A 23,366-nucleotide genomic window follows, 5' to 3' on the forward strand; every position below is an offset into this window, starting at 1 on the left:
ATGTGCAGATGGTCTGAGATGTTTCAGAATTTTAGGAGATCATACAGGCAATTTCAATCCTAACCTGTGTTCACAGATGCCGTCAGAATTTTCTTCACTTTTCCAGGTTCTATATTTGTGCATCCTTTCTACAAAAGTGAAAATTAAGCTTTCAAAAAAAGTTAATTTGTTTGCTCTACTTATAAAGTGCTCATACCACATGTATATATGTGTGTATATCCTATAGTACAGGTTTACAATTTACTTGTCTTAATAGCATTACCAATATGAAATACTGTATTTGTGTTTTGGGGCAGAACTACTTGATGGTATTTGTTTAGAATGGACGTATCTGTTGGCGAATATTATTTCACAGTGTGTTTCTTTAGTTCGTGTTCTATTTATTTAATTCTGTGAAGCTGTGGTACTGTACCAGTCTAAACCACCTGATGGTCTAATAAAGAGCTAAACAGCAAATAGCAAGGCAGGAGAGAGAAAGAGGCGGGGCTAACAACCAGAGAAGATTAATATGAGGAGAAATCTGGAAGAAAAAGATCTGGGGCCGGGCGGTGGTGGCGCACGCCTTTAATCCCAGCACTTGGGAGGCAGAGGCAGGCGGATCTCTGGGAGTTCGAGACCAGCCTGGTCTACAAGAGCTAGTTCCAGGATAGGCTCCAAAGCCACAGAGAAACCCTGTCTCGAAAAACCAAAAAAAAAAAAAGATCTGGGAACGAGAGAGGAAGGAGGAGAACTTCAGGGGCCATCCACCCAGCCATCCAACTACACAATCAGACAAGGAGTAAGAAGAAAAGAAAAGGTATACAAGAAAACCCCGTGGCCAAAGATAGACAGGATAATTTTAGAAAAGTTGGCAAGAAAGAAGCCAAGCTACGACCAGACATTCATAACTAAGAATAGCTTGGTGGTGAGCTCCCTAAAAGAGCCCCCAAGAGTAAAGGAGTAAAAAAAAAAAAAAACCCAACAAACAACAGGTGTCTGGTCTTTCTCCAAGCCTACTTATAGAGTTTATTTTGGAGTAGGTTGCTATCTTGAAAAATAGCATTCTGGGTGATTCTATAGACTGCTTCTATTTTAGATACATTTTTGTAATTAAGAGCATGAAGTTTAGGTTAGGAAGGTAAGTGTCCTTGTTCTGTTACTTCATTTTTCTTCATTTATGCAGTGGTGATGGTATATGCTTCCTACCATGGTAATATGTCACGTACTTCATCGCATGGTACTTGAAAAACTCCCTAGTGGATGTTAATAGGAAATGGAACTGATTTTTTTCTTTTAGTATAAAATTTTAAATTGGCTTGTCAGGTGTTTCCTACCTGGCAAAAATAAATCAAGAAGCAGTTTGTGTAATATTTTATAGTCATTCCTATTTTTCGTACAGAAAAGGGTATGCCTCTTCAATTTTTTTGTGTTTGTTTTTATAAATTCTTCTCTGACATTGTATCCCGACCAGTTTCCCCTCCCTCTCCCTCCAGTGTCTCCTCCCTCCCTTCTCCCACAGATTCACACCCCTCCCATCTCCCTTCAGAAAAGAGCAGGCCTCCCAGGAATATTAACTGGACATGGCACACTAATCCACAATAATATGCTATAATAAGGCTAGGTACATAGCATCACAGCAAGGCTGGACGAGGCAACCCAGTAGGAGGAAAATGCCTCTTCAATTTTAATAGTGCTTATTCATACTCCTTTTTTAGTCTTCTCTCCTATTTCCCCTCCCTCTTCTCCTCCCAGTCCCTCCCCACTACTTCCCCTTTGCTTCCCTACCCACCATTCCTCCATTTCTCTTCAGAAAAGGAAAGGTTCCCATAATTATCAACAAAACATGGCCCAGGTTACTTGATCCTGTGAGTTCTCTTGACCACTCTCTCCCTCTTGACCTTTCTCTCTCCCTCAGGATTCCCTGAATGTTTGGCTGTGGGTCTCTTGTATCTGCTCCCAGCAGTTGCTGGATGAAGCCTCTCTGATGACAATTATACTAGACTTCCGTCTGTGAGTATAGCAGATTTACATCATCATTCTTAAACATACAGATTTTTGAAAGCAAAAGCAAAAAATTAAAGCTACATTATAGAGGTAAGCAGTGCTTTATCGGAATGTACAATTTTGTATTTTTATGTTAAAAGGTTAAATATACCTGCTCTTTCTCTACCTATTGGTAATTCATTATTTGGAAAGAAATCTAATGACAAATTTACTTATAAATGTTACCCGAGGCTAATTCTAGAAAAGTTAAACGAAATACCTATTCTATACTGTATGTGGATTTTTAGAATAGAAAGTTTTAGAGGGAAAGTAGACTATATTCTATTCCTTTTTAAACTTCCTGTTCCAAAATAGTCTTGAATCAGGACGAGTTGATCTGCTTTCTACTTTGAAATGCGATTTATATATTTTTTTTTCCTGTGGATGAGTTCTTCACTCACTTTTCATGTTACTTCCCTACAGGAGAATGTATATTGAGTAACAGAATCTAGTAGTGGGCCTCCGAAGAAGCTAGACCTTGTCAGTGTTCTCTGATGTCTAATAGGACTACTGCGGGAAAAGTGTATTAATGCGAGAATGTTGCTAGGAGACGGGAGAGCCAAAAGCCCAGGCTACTGTGGGGGTTCCACTGAAAATCAAGGTAATTAAAGTGTGTTCTGTGTCCGAAGTTGGGCCATTAAAATCTGTCCTTTGTTGAGCACATGAATTTTAGCATGCAGTGTTTAGCATGACCTGATGTTTTCCGAGGATTTGGGAGGAGAATCTTAAGGCATTTCATTTCTTGTCATTGGTCTAATCCCTTCTTCACAGCGCAGTTTATTTTCAAGAGGCTGTTGCGCTGCTGTTTTCCCCTCCCACTCCTTCAGTGCGACAGCCTCGGAGCTGATGGAGAGACAGCACGCAACTGGTAAGTAGCAGAGAAAGCTCTCATAAAATAGTTGTTAAAGCTCCGCTTTCTAAAGCAAGTGACACGTTTTGATGAAACAAGATAGCATAGAACTGTGGAGGAATTTGCCTAGTCTGTAGCACCAAGAAAATAGGTTATATTCTAAAGATTACATGGTCACTTTCCTAGTTTAAAGCTTGCTTTCTAAATGATGAATGACTCGATAGAAGAAAATAAGAACACATAAAAATAGAAAATTTCGTAAGATGCTCCCCAAAATAAGATTTTTTGAAGGTATTCTCAGCTTTATGATGTTTGAATTAGGCATGATGACATGATAGTTTTGATTCATTATTCAGGCTTTTTTTTGGATATGGTTTATTTTATTTCTGTGGGGAGAATATTTTGCATTGGAGGATAGGATAGCGTACTCTACTTGTTTTTAATTAAGAAGATGGTGCGGTGACATGTCTGCGTAGGAAAGGAAATGAAGAGGGCAGACTGTAATAATATTACGACTGGTTGCTTTGTAGGAGAGATGAATGTGTATTGAATGGGGAAGATTTGGTTGTAGGGTGAAAATAATGAAAAAGAAATAACAAATATTATGACTCTGCCTTCATTTGTAAAATACATTTGCTTTTTGCATGTCATGCTGTACAGTAGAGATAGAATGTTCTCGGTGCTTTTTTTTTTTTTTGAAAAGGAATGTGAGAATTTAGCAGAGATTCCTATGGATACAACATTTTGTTTGTTTCTCAATATCTCTGAAATTGTGTGTACTCTTTTAGGTTGGTTACTGCAAGGAAACAGAAAAAGAGGTGAAGTCGTGTATTTTCAATTTTTTTTAAAATTCAGATTGGTTTTGACACATGACCCAAAGGGAAGAGGAAAAGGGAAGGGAAGCTGGGCTTTCGAGTTAGATAACAAAACGAAGATCAGAGAGGAATATGAGAATGAAAAAGCTTATTTGAAAGTCTCTGAAGATAAACCATTCCCCAAATTAAACATGTCTGCTGGGGTCATAGTTTTCAGGGAAAGGGAGCCTGCATGATGAAGGTGTGTGGTGGGGGGGGGGACATCAGGAGAGCACTGCGGCAAAGGGTGACTGACGCATCCAGGGACATGTGACCATTCTCTGGTGTAGTGAAGAAAAATTTTCAGGACTCCATCTTGTATAAGAAATTCTATACATCCTAACATGCAAATAATGCTGGAATCATGCTGTGGTAGATCATGAGTTAATTTTGTGTAATGTTCCATTGCTATTTATTTAATTCTTACTTTTTATTGTCTTTGTTCCTAGACTTTCTTTTCCGCAATCTCAGAGCTTTCCTATGTTTATTAAAGTATCTCATTATAGTGTTGGCTCTTCCTTTATTATAAAAAGACAGTATTGTACAGAACTTGGAAAAATTAAAAGATGACTATAAAGATTATGCACAATGCCATAACCTTAGCATATTGCTGTCAGTCACTTTTCTCTGTATATATACAAATATATGCACAGAAATGCATATTTAATACAAAATAATGATCAGATGTGAAGTCTTTATTCTGCTTTATTCATTACACGTATTTTTATAAATAATTTTTATATTTTAAAGTATCTCACAAGAATGTGTTTCAGGAATACATAATTTTTGATCTCATGGCAGTGATCACATTCCAAATAATAAATGTATAAATGTGCTTTTTGCTATAATGATTTAAGGAATATATTTCTACATAAATCTTTGTGCACCCTTCTGTTCTTTCCCCCCTAGGAAAAAATTCAGATGTGGATTTCATGGATCATATGGGTATGGATCAGTTTCAGGTTTCTTCTCTTGTCAAAACATCTTGCTTAGTTTGTTTAAAATATGTGATTAAAACACTCTCAAGTCATTATTTGCATATATAGTTTTGTCACTTATAATGGCAATTTTGGGGACACATTACTGCCTTATCTTTTAAATACCTCTGCCCGTCAGTTTATTTTTATGTTTTCTTTCTTTTTTGAGGTATTCCTCCACATAAACATTCACCTGTATTTTCTCTGGAAATTTAATTAATTAATTTCTTTTACAATTAACTCTGTAATCTGTATAGTATTCATTTTAAATGTGTAGTATAAAATAGAATCTAATTTTGTGCCTTTTCCAGATAGGTTGCCAATGGTTTCAGCATTGTGAACTGAATAACACAACCTTCTTCCACTGATGTGATGTGTCAACAGCTGTTCTCCCATTAGATAAGGTGTAGCTTTCCAAAGGTCGGCCATTTTCTCTCTACTCAAGATGGTTACATTCCATTATAGTACTTTTACCTTCTTGCTACATCCATTAGCCTGCTAAAGCACTGTGTTTATATTTTTGCCTTTCAAGAATCCTAGTTCTATGTAGTTTAGAACAGGTATTTTCAAACAGGTTATATATGTAATGCATATATGTTATGTGTGTTTGTGTGTGTGTGTGTGTGTGTATATGTTAAATAGTTAAAAATCTTAATAATTATTTTTTACGAATTAGAAGTTAAGGAGTCCAATGACATAGAATACTGCTCCAGATGGTATTCCTTTTGGATGCTCTTGACATTCCAGTTGTGCGTTTAAAAAGTACTTCAGGGATTAATGCTTGTCCTAAGGTTTTTCTGTTCTTCAGGTATTTAGAGAGGTAAAGCTGTGTGGATTCAGTTCCTGGAATTTTCTAGAGAGAAATAAGAGGGAAATGTAAGAAATGTATGAGATGAAGAAACGTTTTCAATTATGTTGCTAGCAGTACAATGATCTCAGAATTTAAAGGATGGAGGTGAGTTTTGGTACTTGCTACCACTGTCATTATCTCTTGAGACACGAAAACATGGCTATGGTCCATTTCTTTTTACTGCAAGTGGAAGGGTCAAGACACAAAACATGGAGACTTTTAGTAGGAGGTAAGTTAAATAGTAACAGAAGTATTTGACAGTTAAAAATCACCTGCTGTTCTCTGTTGTACCCCTTACTCTCCAGCACAGCGTTTTCCCCCACCCAGCGACTTCAAAGCACTCGTCTTCTCTGACTTTGGAAGGAAAGGGAGGTAAGTAGCAGCTGCTTTCTTTGCCTGCTGTTACTGCAAGGTACTCTTTTGACTCATAGACACAGCTCCAGTCATTTCCTGACTTGCGACATTAGGCTATGATTTGTTTATGACTGAGGCTGGTTTCCCTGGCAACAGGACCTCACCAGAGCATGCGTATTGCCTCATCTGCAGTGGCAGAATGCAGCTGTGGGGCCTTGGGAGGAATCTTGGGGATCCACAGAGGCTGGAAGAGGTATTCCATAGACATGACATCAGTTTTTTTCTCCCTAAGCTGAGACTGTTACGGTACACAGAGCATTACATTTAAAAAATCCTCAGAAGACTTTGAAATTCTCTCTTTTCTCTTCCAGTACAACTGCAGCCAGTAGTTTCACCAGTGACCATGACATTTTTCCAATTATTAAGTTCCCAGATATTCTTGTGTGGCTATAGGAAAGAGACGGCCTGGATTCAAACCTCCATCTCTTTCTTGCCAGTCGCATGACCACAGAACAGTTTTAGACTTCCTGGGCCTCGGGTTCTTCAGCTGTGAAATGGGAATAGTAACAACATATTTAAGAAAAGTGGTACATATTAACTATTAAAGGTGTTATTTATTGTTATTTGTAGATGTTAAAGGAAAACTGTTGGAACCAGACTTGTGCCTGCGCGGTACACTAGCTTATCCTAATGCTTTTACTGACCAAATGAGAGACACATTTAACCCAACAGAATGTAGACACCTCTCATGTAGCACACAGATGCCCTGCAACAGAATGTTGCACTACCCCCTGAAGCTCATTAACACATACTACAGTAAATACATTTGCCCCTTATTACATACCTTCCATGTCACTGGGCTCTTTTATATCAGAATAGGTTCTCTTCCACACAGAGACCAAGCTAAAGGACCTTTATCAGCCCCACACGATGATTCTTGTCTCACCATGGATACAGTGCCTGTATCTCAACACTGTAGCTCACCTTTACATCCCACGGATCCTGTCAAGAATGCATAATGTATACAGACCTCATTTATCCCACACAGATTGCTTCCCAGAGCACATAGATTCCCCCCAGAACACATAAGTACTCAGCACAGCAAGTCTCTCCCTACAGCACAATCACCCCATGTGTGCTCCACCAACTGAACTCCTGGCTGGTGAAGTTCATGGGAAACAGACCTCCCTCACGTCACACTAACACTTGCAAGACCATGTAGCCTTGCCCACAACACACAGATTCTTGTCACATCATGGGAACCTTCACCACAGAGCACAGACTGTCCACACCACAGCAGCATCCCATAGTGTACATCGTTTCTCCTTGAACACAGACGTACAACACAGCTAAAATCCCTTGCCATGATACCAAAACTCACCCAAAGGACAAACTCTCCCTCTGACAAATGGAATGATCTTTGTTATATGGTATTTATCTAACAGGACACAGGCTTATCTCTCATTACACATCCTCCTTATTCTGTGCACATTTACCCCATGAAACGTGTTAAACTTATGGTATAGAGACATTCCCCATAGCCCTGGACCATGCTCACTCTTCCATCACATATCAGTACAGTAGAATACCCTGAAACACATAGATCATTCCTTGTTAAACAGGATTTTAATTTAATAGCACAGTTGCACTACAGTGTGCCAATTCATCTCTTGATAAATATACAATTCAAAGCTGCAGTGCACATACCTGCCTCAGAAGCACGTATTTGCCACACATTACCAAAATATCCTTCCATGTTTTCAGAATTACCTTCTAAGGTACTCAAGGCCCCTCCCCACATCCATCACAAAGGTGGTCCACAGTATCCACACTTATCCCGCAATACAGGTGTGAAACTATAAGATCTGAACACACACCTCAGAGGACTACACTCCATTGTCACAATGCTGAAAATTCTGTAACAGTAATGTATTTTCTATTTCCTCTCACACAATCACTTCTTACAGTGTTTCTATCGTCTAGACACATGCCCCCAAACACACGAAGCCCATGTTTCAATGACTCTCAGGTTTACTACAAAGCACACAGACTGATTCACTCTTATCTACAAAACAAAATATACCTAGCATATGCACAGAACCCTACCAGAATGCACAAAATCAACTATTAGTATACATACTTGCCTCAAAACTCATATAAATTTTTTCAAACAGTGACACTCACCCTAAATGTACAGACAAGCCACTCAGGCCACAGACTTGCCCTGTAATACACGCAATCATAATATGTATGTCTTTAAGTTATAGGCTTACCCATGAATGCATAGATTTGTTCTACATTGTGCAGTTATATCACAACACTTCATAATGCAAGTAAAAGCTGCCTATCATGTAGACATATATACACAGAACATGTTACAGATATGTACTATAATACATTATGGACATATATAGCACATGTATTAACTTCACTTTGCATAGATTTCCATTGTAGAGGACAGACATGGTTTACCATATCATTGAGCTACAATGCTGGCCTACAGCAGAGATACAGCTTGGTATCCTTTAAGAGCAAGGCCTCTGGACCCAGGCTTCCTGGCCTTGCCTCCAGATTCTACCCTTTCCTAATTATATCACCACAGGTAAGTATATTTCTATGTTCTTTGGTTTACTCATGTGCAAAACAAAGGTGACAGTAGTAGCTACTTTGAAGAATTATCATGAATAAAAAAACGACCTAAGCTATGTTTAGTATAATAAAGTGCCTGCTAGAAACTGTTAGATTTATTCATTTACATTACCATCACCTACCTCCTTCCAACCCACCATTTTTAATGAAGTAGAGGTGCTTGTTTAAAGTATCTAAAACCATATAACAATATAGATTTTTCCACAGTACATAGATTAGTCCTGGAACATACAGAAATACCCTACTACATCCAGACAATACCCCATAATACCTTATACCCTACAGGGTACAGACAGCACATTAAACTAGATGCCACTCACAATGTAAACATTGACAATGGAATTAAGAAATGTGGTCTATAATGCATATGCTCACTTCATATGTACACATTCCCCTCACAACACACAGACTTGGTCTACAATACACAGATTTACCCCATATAGCAAAGATCCACATTATATCATATATGTGGAATAACCATAAACTTGTGTACTGTCTGGCATTTATCCCATTATACGCAAATATTTATTCCAAAGCATGTGGATTTCTTTGCTATTCACAAACATGTTCTTAAATTCACACTCCTAAGTTTAGAGGATCATATTTTAATGCATATCTCCTTTCTATAACACATTTACTTTTATTTTGTTTGACTCATAAACAACTATATGCTTCATACCTCATTACTTACACATAAATATGATCTATATGAAAACACCCCCACATATATGATCACATATCCCATACCTCACAAATTAACTTTTGTAAAAGCTTAAAATACACGTGTATGGGGGTTCTGCCTGCAAGTATGTCCACACACCACATATGTGCCTGCTACCCACTGAGGACAGATGAGGGTTTTAAGGTCCCCTGGAACCTGAGCTACAGACATTTGTGAGCTTCCCTTTTCGTGCTGAGAATTGACCCTGGGTCCTCTACAAGAGTGGCAAGTGTTCTTAATTACTAAGTCTTTTCCCCAGCCCCCTCCCCCAAGGGTAGCTTTCTAAGGCCTATTTAAGCCAGTCACACAGAGTTATCCCTCTAACCAATTATATTCTTAAATACCTTACATCTGTATGACAAGGCAGCATCTACACGAAGTCATTTTCAACTTTCAGGCTTGCATTTAAGCAACTAGACTCATAAAAAGCAAAGCCATCCTTACAGCACAAAAACACAACCCACTCTTTCCAATGTGGCACAAAGCAAAGGTGAACCTCAGCTCACATAAGCTCAAAACAGAGTGCACAAAAAGTTTGGTGCGCAGCAGTTAGATCAGCTTCCTATTACAAAGCTTGAACTCAGAGCCCCAACTGCCTAGACTGAAATCCCTAACACATCAATGTAAGTTTATGACCTAAGAAAAATTTTTTGACCACTCTATGCCTTTTCTGACCTATAAATTTAGAATAATAATGATTCCTGTACCTACAGCTGTTAAGAGGAACAAATGGGTTAATGCTTCTAAAATCTTTACAACAGTATCTGATCTGCTGATACTGCTGTTGTTAACATGCACTAAACTGGACAATAAAATGGTAAGATTCAACTAAAACCAACCCTTCTACACATTCACTGTCCTCCATGAAGCACACAGTCTAATCACAACCTATGCTTTGACCACTACATCTGTGTTGACTGTATTTAGCTCACGTTTAGATTCACCTATACATGGTGTCTACACAGCATAGATACTCACCACATGACACTTAGATACACTGTGTAGTACACACAATACAGTGCATAAATACAGAAGTTCATCCATATAAAGACTCATCTAATTTTTACCAAATGCTCTAACACATGCTCCTATACATACAGACAGACAGACACACACACACACACACACACACATACATATTTTATGTATTCTATACACTCCCAACCCAGATAATTCAGTTTAAAATAACTCACAGCACACAAATTTCTCCAAAATACAGAAGTCATGGCACAATATAAACCTTACCACAATGAAGAGACTAACTTCATAACTCAGAAATTAGGGCCTGCCCTACAACACACAAATTCTACCTAGTATCCAAATATACTGTTCTAGTGAAATACTGGCTTATCTATACAATATGGTGCATCATGAACACCAGTATATTGGCCAACATACATTAACTATTTCATAATGCATATATATATATATACACACACAATCCATACGTAGAACTATTTCACCTCACCCAGATATTCCTTATATCATGTAAATTGACTTTCAGCTGCCAAACATATCCCAAAACATGGAGGAAGTGCCCCATAGTCAATAATATCTCCCTACAGCATACAGATTGGCAGCATAGAATACATTCTTTTGACTGTAATTTTTGTCATAGAAGCACACTTTACACAAGACATAATGCAGAGATATGCTCTGTAGCACATAGGTGTAATGAAGAAGTTCAAGACATGTCATGTAGTGAATAAATATTCACATTGTACATAATCACACCCCAAATACCAGATTAGCCTGCCAATCAATGAATAAAGTTCACAATACAGAGACATGCTTTGCAATATATGTACACACAGATTTTTACTATCAACACACAGGCTGTATCCACACAATTACCCCTTACCTCTATAAAATCTAGGTCAGCATCAGAAGAAACAATGAAGAATATGCAAAGGGACAACAAGGTAAAGATATACTCTACTTCAATCAGAAAATATCCTCACAACACGTAAAGAAACCGGACAACACACATGACACCAAAACTTGTAACACCCAGACTCATGCGAAGCACACAGGCTGATCCTGTCATACCCAGCATTGCCCACTATAACCTGACTCACTAGGTTCACCCCAGAAAACCCTAACAGGAGTATACAGGCATAGCCTGTAGTTATTCCTCAAACTAATAGTGTATCTCTGAAAATACCTTCTTAACAATGCAAATGTCTCCAAGCAATTAGAAGTCTGGATAATTTATGGACACTTTCTACAGTTCCAGGTGCGCTTCACCATATTAAGAGTTGCTGTAACACGGTTATACATTCCCCCATGCAAATTCCATGAAACCCAGGCCTTTCCTTAAATTTCTTCAATTTGTCCTATAATATACATGATCTCCAGACAACATCCGCTAGTCTTAAAACATAGTCTCGTGATGATGTAGCTGACAATGGTTGGGGCTGTAGCTTAGTAGGTAGAATATAAGAGAGCACTGGGTTTCATTCCCAGCACTGCATAAAGCTGGCTGTGGTGATATGTACCTGTAACCGTAATGCTCAGGAGGATTAGAAGTTCAAGATCATCTCTAGCTACACAGCGAGTTCAAAACCAACCTGGGATGCATGAGAGCATGTCTGAAAACAAACAAAATCAAACCAATTAAACAATAAACCAAAACAATAACAAGAAAGAAGTAATTGAGAAAGTTCACATAAACACTATGATGCATAGACATGCCCTCCGCATCTCTATCTTACTGTAGTGTACTGACCAAGTGCCACTCCAAGACATCCAGATCATTACATGAGATTCAGATCTGCCCTATAACACCATGCCTGCCATGCACAGCTGAAAACATCACAGATTATTCAAGTACCTCCAACTAACTAGACTTGCTTAAAATCCTAGGCTTGACCCACAATATGTGGTAATTCCTCAAAAACCAAAACACTACTCACAACCTGCAAACTGGCCACAAACTTATTATTATTGTTGTTATTGTTATTTGCTTTTAAAATATCAAACTGGTTCACAGTACATAGAAACTTGATATCAAAAGCATAGAAGAATCTACAGTACACTGCTATACAATGCCCATAATGTCTTGACTCCCTTCATAATACCTCAGATGAGCAGATGTGCTCCCAGATTGTCAGGTTTATACCACAATATACAGATTGTCTCACCAACAAAAATATGAGCCCCACAGAACATGTACATACTGACAGCTATTAAGTAAGGCCATACACTCAAAGTAAGTAGTGATGATAACAATGATGATGGCAATAATAACAACAAGACACAGATCTACTCTGCAGCACCAGACTAGCTCTGTAATATACTCCTTCCCCCTCTACATTATCCAGACTGGTTTTAGAGCAGAAGTCTGAAATGCTGAAAAACATTGAGATGAAGCTCTTAACATACATATCACTTCAATTCATTTCATACCTTGGCCTACCACACAGGACCTGGACTCCCCGAACTGTTGAGACCTAACCTGTTCAGACAGCTCTCACAGCACAATTATACAGTTGTGTTTTCCACAATATGGTATTGTTAATACCCCTCAGCTCTTTGAAAGTCTTGCTTAGAAAATCTTGGACAACATATCAAAAAAGACTTCAATAATCTTTATATACATACACTGTGTAATATTGCAATTCCCTCCATAAGACTTAAAAATCTGCAGCAATAGTGTTTATTTACCCTGTAATACTTGTATTTTCCCATGACACGCTTTACCCACTACCAACTGAGATACGTTGCATATTGAATCTAACCCAGTGAGACTCATACTGCCCCACAAACCAGACTTTCATTGCTCATGTCCTACAAGGAATGCAAACCAGCCCCCTAAGATAAGATGTCTACATTCAACAAACTTTATTCCAAATTCAGACACTTATCAGGCAATAAGAAATTTGACACTTTAACACAGAAGTTTGCCTCATACTAAACAGAAAGTATTGAAACCAAACTTACAGTATGAAGCTAGACACGGGTACTCCACATTTACAGAAACTCCCACAGCAAGATCTGTGCTTGTCCTACAGTATGTAGACATACCAACTATACATTTATATGCCTCAAAGACACATATCTTCATAATGTATTTTGACTTTAAAAATATGTTTGGATCAATATAACATCTAGATGACTACCAGAATGCATACACACTCTTGACCCATCCTCTGGGCAGCATTTCTAGTGTACATGCTCACCCCCAACACTACCCTATCAAAGTTCATAGTTATTCTTTACAGCCCCACGGTTGGCAGTTTTCAGGCCTTCTCCTATATCTAGACTCACTCGGAAGCATCTAGGACTCAATCGTGCATACAGACTAAGCCCATATTAGAGTGTGTGAACAATGTAGAATTTCACCAAGTTCAGACCTGAAAATGCAGAATTTTCTCACAGTCTCACTTCATGCCACATCAATACATGACCTGAAATGTATGACATATGCATGGAAACAGTACATAAGGATACTAATATACAAGAAATAAGGCACAGACATCATAATGGGCAAAAATATCATACCATAAAAACGCAATCATCAAACACCTAACAAAAAGGCCCACGATTCATGATACATTCAATTACATAATGACATGCCTCATAATAGACAGAACTGTGTCTTACTTTAGACTGAATTTACAAAATATAGCACAGACTCCATCACACCCCAGCCTTACATTTATTCATTTAGAACCCTAGCAAACCTCATACCACATTGAGTTAACCTATGTATTGCAGACTTGCCCCCATAATACACAGAACTGCAACAGACCAAAACCACTAGAAATGACATGTTATATGCAAGAAGAACCCCACACTTGAGGTACTTCATCCCTATTGATTTTACATGGAGACATGTCTAAAATGCAAAGCTTGCCTTCCTCCAACATAGCATCTTAAGAGTCATAGACTCCAACACCTGGATCTGCCCTGAAACATGAGGATATATTCTAGAGCCAATGACCATGACTTGCAATGAACTTGAGCTCATCTAGAAAATTATAGTCATGAAAGCCGTGGCACTATACAAAACACTTAGACCTCACACCGAATTCACAGTACTCGTAATACAATCATAGAGCCAGCCTGCAGTCTATGGCATTACCTCAGCAGGCTGCCCTTTCCCCCTTTAATGCAGAACACAATTTCACAGTTCACACACATACCCCATTAGGCATAGACCAGCAACACAAGAAATTCCCTCAGAGGGTCTCCAGCTCAGTAACTCTTCAAACCACCCTGTTCTTGTTCATAACACCTAGAGCCACATTTTTATCAGAATGACAGCACACAACATGACTATTTGTTACTCTAAAGTACAAAGAGACTGCCTTTTCAACAGGAAGATCTCTACAGCACCCAGACTCACTTCACCTTATCAAACTTGCCCAATCATATCTAGCAGCCTTGTATTAGCACATAGAAATGCGCTGATGAGCCAAGAAATTAACCTAGCTCCACTGTTTTCTTAGATGGGTGCAATATACACATAGCACGATGCAGACAAAAGCTATGCATAGGAAGACACAATCCACACCATTCATGTGACATCATACAGCAACTTGCCCCACATTTGACATACTCAGAGATTCATTTAATTAGACAAAACTCAGCATACCACACTGAAAAATCTAACAGTGTCTAGATCTTTATATAATGGTATTCACATGCTTTGAGACACACACTCACAGAGGCATAATTGTGATAAAAAACTGCAGGAACATGCTCATGCCTACATATACAAAAAGTTCTGCTCATCATTAAAACACATGAATATGCATGTATACATAAATATGCACAAATCAAGACATTTGGGTATACATACAGAAATGCATAAGCACATATCTGTGACAGATGGATAAGCAGATTTCTACACACAAGCAAATCAAAAATGGATTCATGAAGAGATTTTTACATGCATAGTAATGCATATATTTATGGAGTTGTATATACAGTTATATTGATCAAGGATTTACATATTGATAAACACATCTACAGAAACATTGAACTACACAGATAGACATACAGACAAAGGAATGCTCTCAAAATGCATGCAGACAAGCATATTTATGTTTAAATTTTATAGCAACTTATTCAGACTAATAAGAGTGTGCTAAGATTCATGTATGTCTAGAAATGGATTCCCATAAACCCAGACATGTACAAAGAATCATAGTTGTACACCCTATATCTATATTTGGAGATGGCACAGAGGGTGTGCAGAGATGTATATAGACAATCTCATAAACTTGCAGAAAGCAATGCGCCAGTTTACAATCACAGTGCTCCATAAGCATATACCTATATAAACACAGATATACAGATACACTCAGAAGCAGATTTATCTATGAAGCCTATGTTCACAGACATAGAAATATGTGCAACCACATCAAGACTCTTAAGCATGGCTTCAAAGATACATACTTGGGCACTTTTGTGCATAGTTATATGTATAATGCAGATATTCATGGACATTTATACCATAGAGGCATGCACAAAACAAATTCACAGATCAAGATATACATTTTATAAGCATCCACAATTGCTATACATACTCTGTTCTCATATTTCATGATCCTACTTAGAGACATAAACATTGACATGTATATGCATTAATTTAGTCAGCATTACACAGATTCATTAATTTCTGATGGGGAAGCTCAGCCAATCACATTTGGCTAGGGTGTGGCCGCCTGGGGCCAGGGAAGAAAACCTGGGAATCCAGGTGCACTTGGTGTTTTCCGGACACAGGTCGTGTGAGTTTCCCCGTTTTCAATTATTAAATTATATCTGTTGTTTTGAGCTAGTCTGTTTATTTAAGAGTACCGGTCAAATACGCTGACAAATTTCCATGTAGACACATTAGTACTGACACACAACATGCTTACATAGACTTTCAGATATTCACATGGACATATATGTACACAGTGAAGATACATATGTAAATAAACACTGAAACATGCATATGAAACAAGTTGTTAAATACAAGTCAAGGGAATTAATGGCAAGAAAGTAAAAATACACTTATGCATACATGCCCTGTGTTTACACAAATGCAGACATGGAAGCTTATATAGGTGGTCAGCAAAAAATGTCCACACAGACACAAATACTACATTGAATGCATAGACTATACAGAAATAAATATAAGGAATGCAGACACAGTTCTGCAGGCTTTTGTGCCCACTTGGATGGAGATGCATCGAGAATTTTTCAAATTTGTGCACACAGTACTCTATAAATGCACTTATTTACATAGACATAATTGCAAATGCAGATAGGCACTTAGATGTCATATATTCTCACAAAATGGCTAGGTAGACCATATCTTAAACACAAAGAGATGTACATATATACTTAAAAATAACAAAACACATAAAAATACACTCGCAAACATGTACAGACTTGCAGTTTCACACATGTACAGATAGTTCCTTACATGTTAATGAATCTATGTGTTGTTGCACATACTCATTAAAGTGGTCTACATATAGTCTCCTAAGCTTTTAATGATGTTCATCAAACAGACAAATACACACATAAATAAGTATATGCTAAAATGAGTGTATAGATGCATGCCTTAGGACTTTATGCTACAAATAGAAACAGATCTGCATACACAAAACACATGTGGATTTATATTGTGAAAACAGATTTCTTTCTTTCTTTTCTTTTCTTTCTTTCTTTCTTTCTTCCTTTCTTTCTTTCTTTCTCTCTTTTTCTTTCTTTCTTTCTTTTTTTGACAAGGTTTCTCTGTAGCTTTGGTGCCTGTCCTGGAACTAGCTCTTGTAGACCAGGCTGGCCTTGAAATCACAGAGATCCTCCTGCCTCTGCCTCCTGAGTGCTGGGATTAAAGGCGTGCACCACCACCGCCCAGCTGAAAACATAGATTTCTGACCAATTATAAATAGACATACAAACACTTTTAAAACTAACTCATTGGTTTTAATGTGTTTTTTTTTTGCCATTGTTTTTAGTCTCTTTGAGAGAACAACAATTATCAACCCCTCTAAGTTGACTATACCATTAAATGTAGGTGGGAAAATTACCAAAAATATCTTTAAGACACATGATTGTGCACACACACTTTCATAAGTACAGAGTCATAAATATAATTCACACAGAAGCATATAAATATAAATATATGTAGGCAAATAAAGAAAATACATATATAGATAGACATACCTATCCATCATCAAAATGTCATACTTTAATACTTAAATGTTAGGTATTTAAATATAATACAAAATGAATTCTTCATCTTCATCCAAGTTCTGACACATACTTGCTGAGTGATGTGTGGCCTTTTTTCCTGCCTTCCCAACCTGTAACATAGGAGTATCCATAGCACTTACCTTTCAGGATTCTTGGAGAATTTGTATAATGGAACACTTTGCATTGTTCTTAGAATATCATGCATTCAGTTGGCACTGCCATTATTTTTTTGTTTTAAAGATACAAACTGTTTAGCTGTATAGGATTAGATTTTTATATTGAATTTTCATTTTGTCATAGACATTTTATATTTGTAAATATGCCAATAAAGATTAGTTTACTAGCAAAAATAGACTACAATCATGAACAAGGTCATTCCTGATTTTCTCAGAAATGGTAAGAATTAGCTGTTGTCCTTGGCAAAGAGACTGCAGATTTGTTTCCTGGTATTGCTGCTATTGGTATATATACAATTAAACCGCATCGTTCCATGCCAGTGAATCTTCATTGTCCCATCTGTAAATATTATTTTCCTTTCTACAGGACCTGAGAAGATTGAGATAGCTCACGATGCAAAATGGAGAAAGGGCTTCATGGACGGTGTGCATTTGCCACCTAGTGACCAAAGTGAGTAAGTACAGTATTTGCGCATAACCTCACTTTCCTAACTACTTAACACCCTGAAAAACTGTGCACATGAGTTAGCACACACTACATTTTAGTGGCTTCTTCTGTATCCTGAAATGCAAGTAGTAATCAAATAAAATTTCACCTTTCACAAAAGCCTAGCCCCATTTCCTTTCTTTCTGGGTTTTCCAAGACCATTCTCTAGCAGTGGTCTTCATACCTGCTAAAAATGTGCCACCTAACAGCACTTTGAAAAAGCCACAGCTCCGAGGGTGACTATTATTTCTAATGCCCCGCTTTTCTTCTATTCCACTGGAAAGAGCCAAATGTCTTGCGTAGACTAGGAACCTGCCCTGACACTGAGCTACATCCCTAGCCCTTATTTCTCATTTTTACTAATGAGAACGCAGGTAGCTTTGTTCATGCAAATAATTAAAAATGAATAGAATTCATATTCATGTCACAAGTAAAACCACACGCAATGACCTGTTATAGAAACCTATTTTTTAGTCTGAAGTGGTGGTGCGCACTTGTAGTTAGTTGCAGTACTTAGAAGATAGAGGCAGGGGGATTTTTAGGTTTAGGCCAACATCGGTTTCAGGCCAATGCCAGCTATGTAGTAAGATCCTCTTTCAAAAAAGGATTTTAAGATGTGAAAGTAGAAATAGAACAATTTGAGAAGAGTAAGGGATTCGATGGAAGTGAGGGAGGTGAGAGGGTACTGGGTAAATATGAGCAAAACACAATTTATACATTTATGCGTCCACGAAAGCTCTTGCGTATAATGTATACTAATGAAAAACAGAAAACAGAACCAAAAATGATTGAACTAAAAATATCTTTATGATTTTTAAAAAATAATAAGTAAAATTTTAATAGACAACTTGAGTACTATTTTTAATTTCATGAAAACAAAGGACCCCATGATTTATGAAAGGATATGATGGAGCAATTAATGTTTTCAGTTTTTAGGAAGCTTATCAGAAGAGCTTTATGAATACTTATCAAATGACTATTAGATTTATTATACTTTGATGTGGGGGGCACTCATTTTAGCCTACCACCCTTAGTAAAGATTGGGAGAATTGAAATACGTAGATCAGAATGTGTTCGTCAAAGCAATACTTTGAATAAACTGCTTTCAATTTGCTGCATACTTAAAATATAAAAATTTGAAACTACAGATTTGAAGCAATAATTTCACAGAAAATATTCAATTATAATTTAATTGGGAAAAGCACAGTTCACATCAAGATAATCAGCCTAATCAGATTTACTTTTGAGAATATCAACCTTAATTTTTTTAATGAAAAAAGCATTAATCTATATTTTTGAGTGGTTATCAAAACCACAGAGAAATTAATTAATGACTACCTCCTGAATAATAATAAGGCAAATATTAGATTAAAACATAGTGATGGATTTTATCCACTTGAATTAATAAATTATTTTAGTTCTGGTGTGTTGTTTTAAATTAATGTAATACATAGCTGACACTGTGTCGTATGAGCCAACAAATCTGTTCGTATGGATAGCTTCCTCTGGCAAATACATATGCGTTTGCTTTTAAAACATTGATGCTGAGTTCATGGGAATTGTTGATTGTACATAGTGAACTTTATTGAACTAGAGAATTAAACTTTTTAACAATATGTTATTATATAAAAGGTTATACGTTGTTAAAAACTAAGTAGCACTTTCTTTTATAATGTAATATAGATAATTTTTATATTATGAGACAATTTTAAGATGAAATAAAAGTTGATTTTAATTGGGAAAGATATTACACAATATGCACAGAAAAGTTCTAGACTAATTTAATTGAAAAAAATAATGTATTTTCTGAGCATAAATTTTGCCAGAATAAACATTTTTTAGTGCTGGAGAGCATCCACTTACAGTTAAAAGAACTCACTAGTGATAGATACTGCTGCTCATTTGGTTTATTCTTTTTTATTGAAAGCAAATTAGTGGTTAATATTATTGATAGCTGGAAATATAATTCTTAATTTTAGCATCTTTGGGTGAAATTGTTCTAATGTGGGCCATTTTGGGGAGATAATAGATATGAAGTTTAACATCTGAGAGTAGGTTCTCTGATACCATCCCCACTCATGAAGAATTCATGCATCAGAAATCAAGACTGTCTCCCAGAAGGCTTAGTCTAGAGCATTGTCATTACTGAAATAATTCGTTTACAAGACGAGCTAGTTACCATGGTTGAATTTCTGAAAATGCTTCTATGATTGATCTATGGAGTGGAATAGTTTTGTTTGGTTTATACACACTTGTACTGATTAAGCCAACCTCAGTCAGCATAGGAGATATAAAAACATGTATTTACACTTAAAATATGTGATATTCTGCACGGTGATATTTTGCTCTGTTCAGTTAAATAAATACAATGAAAATTAATTTTGTTTTATTTTTAAACCTTTTCAAGTGTTGCGACATGAAAGTTTAAATTTAAATCCGGGATTCACATTATATGTATTATGTAATAGCATACACATTGCTCTGGACCTTCTAACCTCTCAAAGCGTAAGGAAGGGCAATTAGGGTCCTAGCCAGATGTTGTATATTGCTATTCTGATGTTATCAGTAGCTTATTCTAGTATTTGTGATTCCTTCTTGGGGAATTTTCAATTTTAAGTAGGTAAAATTAAAACAAAACAAATCAGACCCCAACAGGATAAAAAGTATTTGAAGAGTAATCTTTAGCGCCTAGAAAGTTTCCTAGTGTGGAATTGAGAAGGCCTCTCAGAGGTTGCAAATGAAGTATCTCAAACTTTCCAACACCTAGAAGTGGCTGTTACGTTATGCTGAAGCATTGAGTGTCTTGTTGTACATGGAATGTTTCCAGTGTAATAAAGATGTAATATTAGGGATAAATCCATTTGTAGAAAATTCTCATGAAATGCTTCCTTATCCACAGATTTGAACTTTAAACCTGCTGAAAGAGCTTTATAATACTCACTTGGGGGCCGATCTTTAGGATAAGTCATAGTGTAACTGCAGCCATCATGATTTTGCGCACACACACACACACACACACACACACACACACACCGAGTGATAACTCCTAGTGTTCTATAACTTGGCCCAGTGTCATCAGTGTAGAATACCATTAGTTTGCAGTTATATTCTGATTTCAGAGTTATATTCTGATTTCATAGGTATATTCTGATTTCATATGTATAGAAACATTAAGAATAACATCATTATCAGGGCAAATAGGGCTTTTGCAGTAGCATTCACTACAGAGGTAAAATAGCACGTCAACTGAAGCTGCTATATGCTATCGGAAAGATGATTTCCAGGTCATCTTGGCAGTACTTTATGTTTCTGATGGAGACAGTGACTGTTTACTTTATCTCACATTATACATTCTACATTGCTGACCAAAGGGTTGATGGCTCCCTCTCTGCTCCTCAGCACCATTGGGCTTGGAAAATTCATCTTTCTAAAACTTTATGTCAAGAGGGAATTCTTGAACGCTTCTGTGGGGAGTAAGCTTGCATTCAGAAGGCTTCCCCAGTGGAACTGGGCTCTATGAAAGTCTGCTGGAAAAAAATGTGTGTGCTATGATTTCAATTATTTAATAGGACTTATGAAAACATTCTTTGTTGAATACTTAAAAGCCACCAATTACACCATATTTATTTTAGTATGTAGGGCACTTAGCTTGATTAATGTAAGGCATACTTGTGGGGTTTCTGTGAGAGGCAATGGTCTTAGTATTAAGATAAGTTAATTTCCTGTTGCCTAAGTAAGGATAAGTATTTCAGTCATTTGAGATTTGCTCTTAGATTTGTGTATTAAATCTAATGTATCAAAAGACAGGAAAGGGAAAAAAAAGTCTCTTTCCTGTACCTGATCAAATAGATACAGACTGCTTGTTTTTCTTTCACTGTACCACTTGTTCATTTGTTGAAACATAAGCCTGTTTCAAATGCAAATGAGTAAATGGATTATTCCCTCCCCTGCACCCAAACACATAGAAAATTTGATTCGGATGGCCTAGAAAGGGCCAAGTGGTATATAGAGGAATTATCTGCCGTGGTAGTTGTGTTGAGAACTTTAGAATCTGTTTTTCTACTACATTCCCCTTATTCGTCACTTAGTGGGAGTGATCATGAAGCCTCCTTTCGTTTTTCATGCCTCTCGCATCACCACACTGTTAAGAGCGAACATCACAAGCTGGCAAACAGATTAATTACAAATAATAGCATTTTGTTTGGTTTCTAGATTTTTTCTTTTTTTTTATTGAAAAAAAGAAAAAATTTCCGACTCCACCCAGCCTCCCATTTCCTTCCCCCTCCTCCCACTACTCTCCCCCTCCCACACTCCTGTCCCCCTCCCTCTCCAATCCGAAGAGCAGTCAGGGTTCCCTGCCCTGTGGAAAGTCCAAGGTCTGCCCCCTCCATCCAGGTCTAGGAAGGTGAGCATCCAAACTGGCTAGGCTCCCAGAAGCCAGAACATGAAGTAGGATTAAAACCCAGTGCCATTGTCCTTGGATTCTCATCAGCCCTCATTATCTGCCATGTTCAGAGAGTCCGGTTTTATCCCATGCTTTTTCAGTCCCAGTCCAGCTGGCCTTGGTGAGCTCCCAATAGATCAGCCCCACTGTCTCAGTGGGTGGGTGCAACCCTCGTGGTCCTGACTTCCTTGCTCATGTTCTCCCTCCTGCTCCGCATTTGGACCTTGGTAGCTCATTCTGGTGCTCCAATGTGGGTCTCTGTCTCTATCTCCATCCATTGCCAGATGAAGGTTCTATGGTGATATGCAAGATATTCATGAGTATGGCTATAGGATAGGGCCATTTCAGGTTCCCTCTCCTCAGCTGTCTAAGGAACTAACTGGGGATATGGCCCTGGGCACCTGGGAGCTCCTCTAGATTCAAGTCTCTTGCCAACCATAAGATGGCTCCCTTAATTAAGATATATACTTCCCTGCTCCCATATCCACCCTTCCTTTATCCCAATCATCCCATTTCCCCAAGTGCCCCCATCCTCCCCTTCTCATTTTTCTTTTCCCATCTACCCTTACCCCTATCCCACCCCACCCCCAAGATACCAATTTTTTGCCCTGCAATCTTGTCTACTTCCCATATCCAGGAGGATAACTATATGTTTTTCTTTGGGTTCACCTCCTTATTTAGCTTCTTTAGAATCACAAATTATAGACTCAATGTCCTTTATTTATGGCTAGAAACCAATTATGAGTAAGTACATCCTATGTTCATCTTTTTGGGTCTGGGTTACCT

The 23,366-nt window shown here is 37.5% G+C and overlaps 1 protein-coding gene across 3 annotated transcripts in view; it reads left to right on the forward strand.

Annotated features, from left to right (window-relative positions):
* Positions 1-2,822: 2,822 nt before the first annotated feature.
* The window catches only part of LOC113457438, a 61,026-nt gene continuing 40,482 nt past the window's right edge, over positions 2,823-23,366 (forward strand). The window contains exons 1-4 of one of the 3 annotated variants that reach the window (XM_026784761.1): positions 2,823-2,890; positions 4,636-4,671; positions 5,859-5,925; positions 18,017-18,104. In XM_026784761.1, coding sequence (XP_026640562.1) covers positions 4,648-4,671; positions 5,859-5,925; positions 18,017-18,104 — 179 coding nt within the window. In that variant the 5' untranslated portion in view covers positions 2,823-2,890; positions 4,636-4,647. Of the gene's footprint in view, positions 2,891-4,635; positions 4,672-5,858; positions 5,926-17,079; positions 18,105-23,366 lie in introns of those variants that run through there. The other 2 variants (XM_026784759.1, XM_026784760.1) reach the window with 2 other exon arrangements.

This window comes from Microtus ochrogaster, chromosome X (assembly GCF_000317375.1).
Source record: "Microtus ochrogaster isolate Prairie Vole_2 chromosome X, MicOch1.0, whole genome shotgun sequence".
In the NCBI taxonomy this organism is placed as follows: Eukaryota; Metazoa; Chordata; class Mammalia; order Rodentia; family Cricetidae; genus Microtus; species Microtus ochrogaster.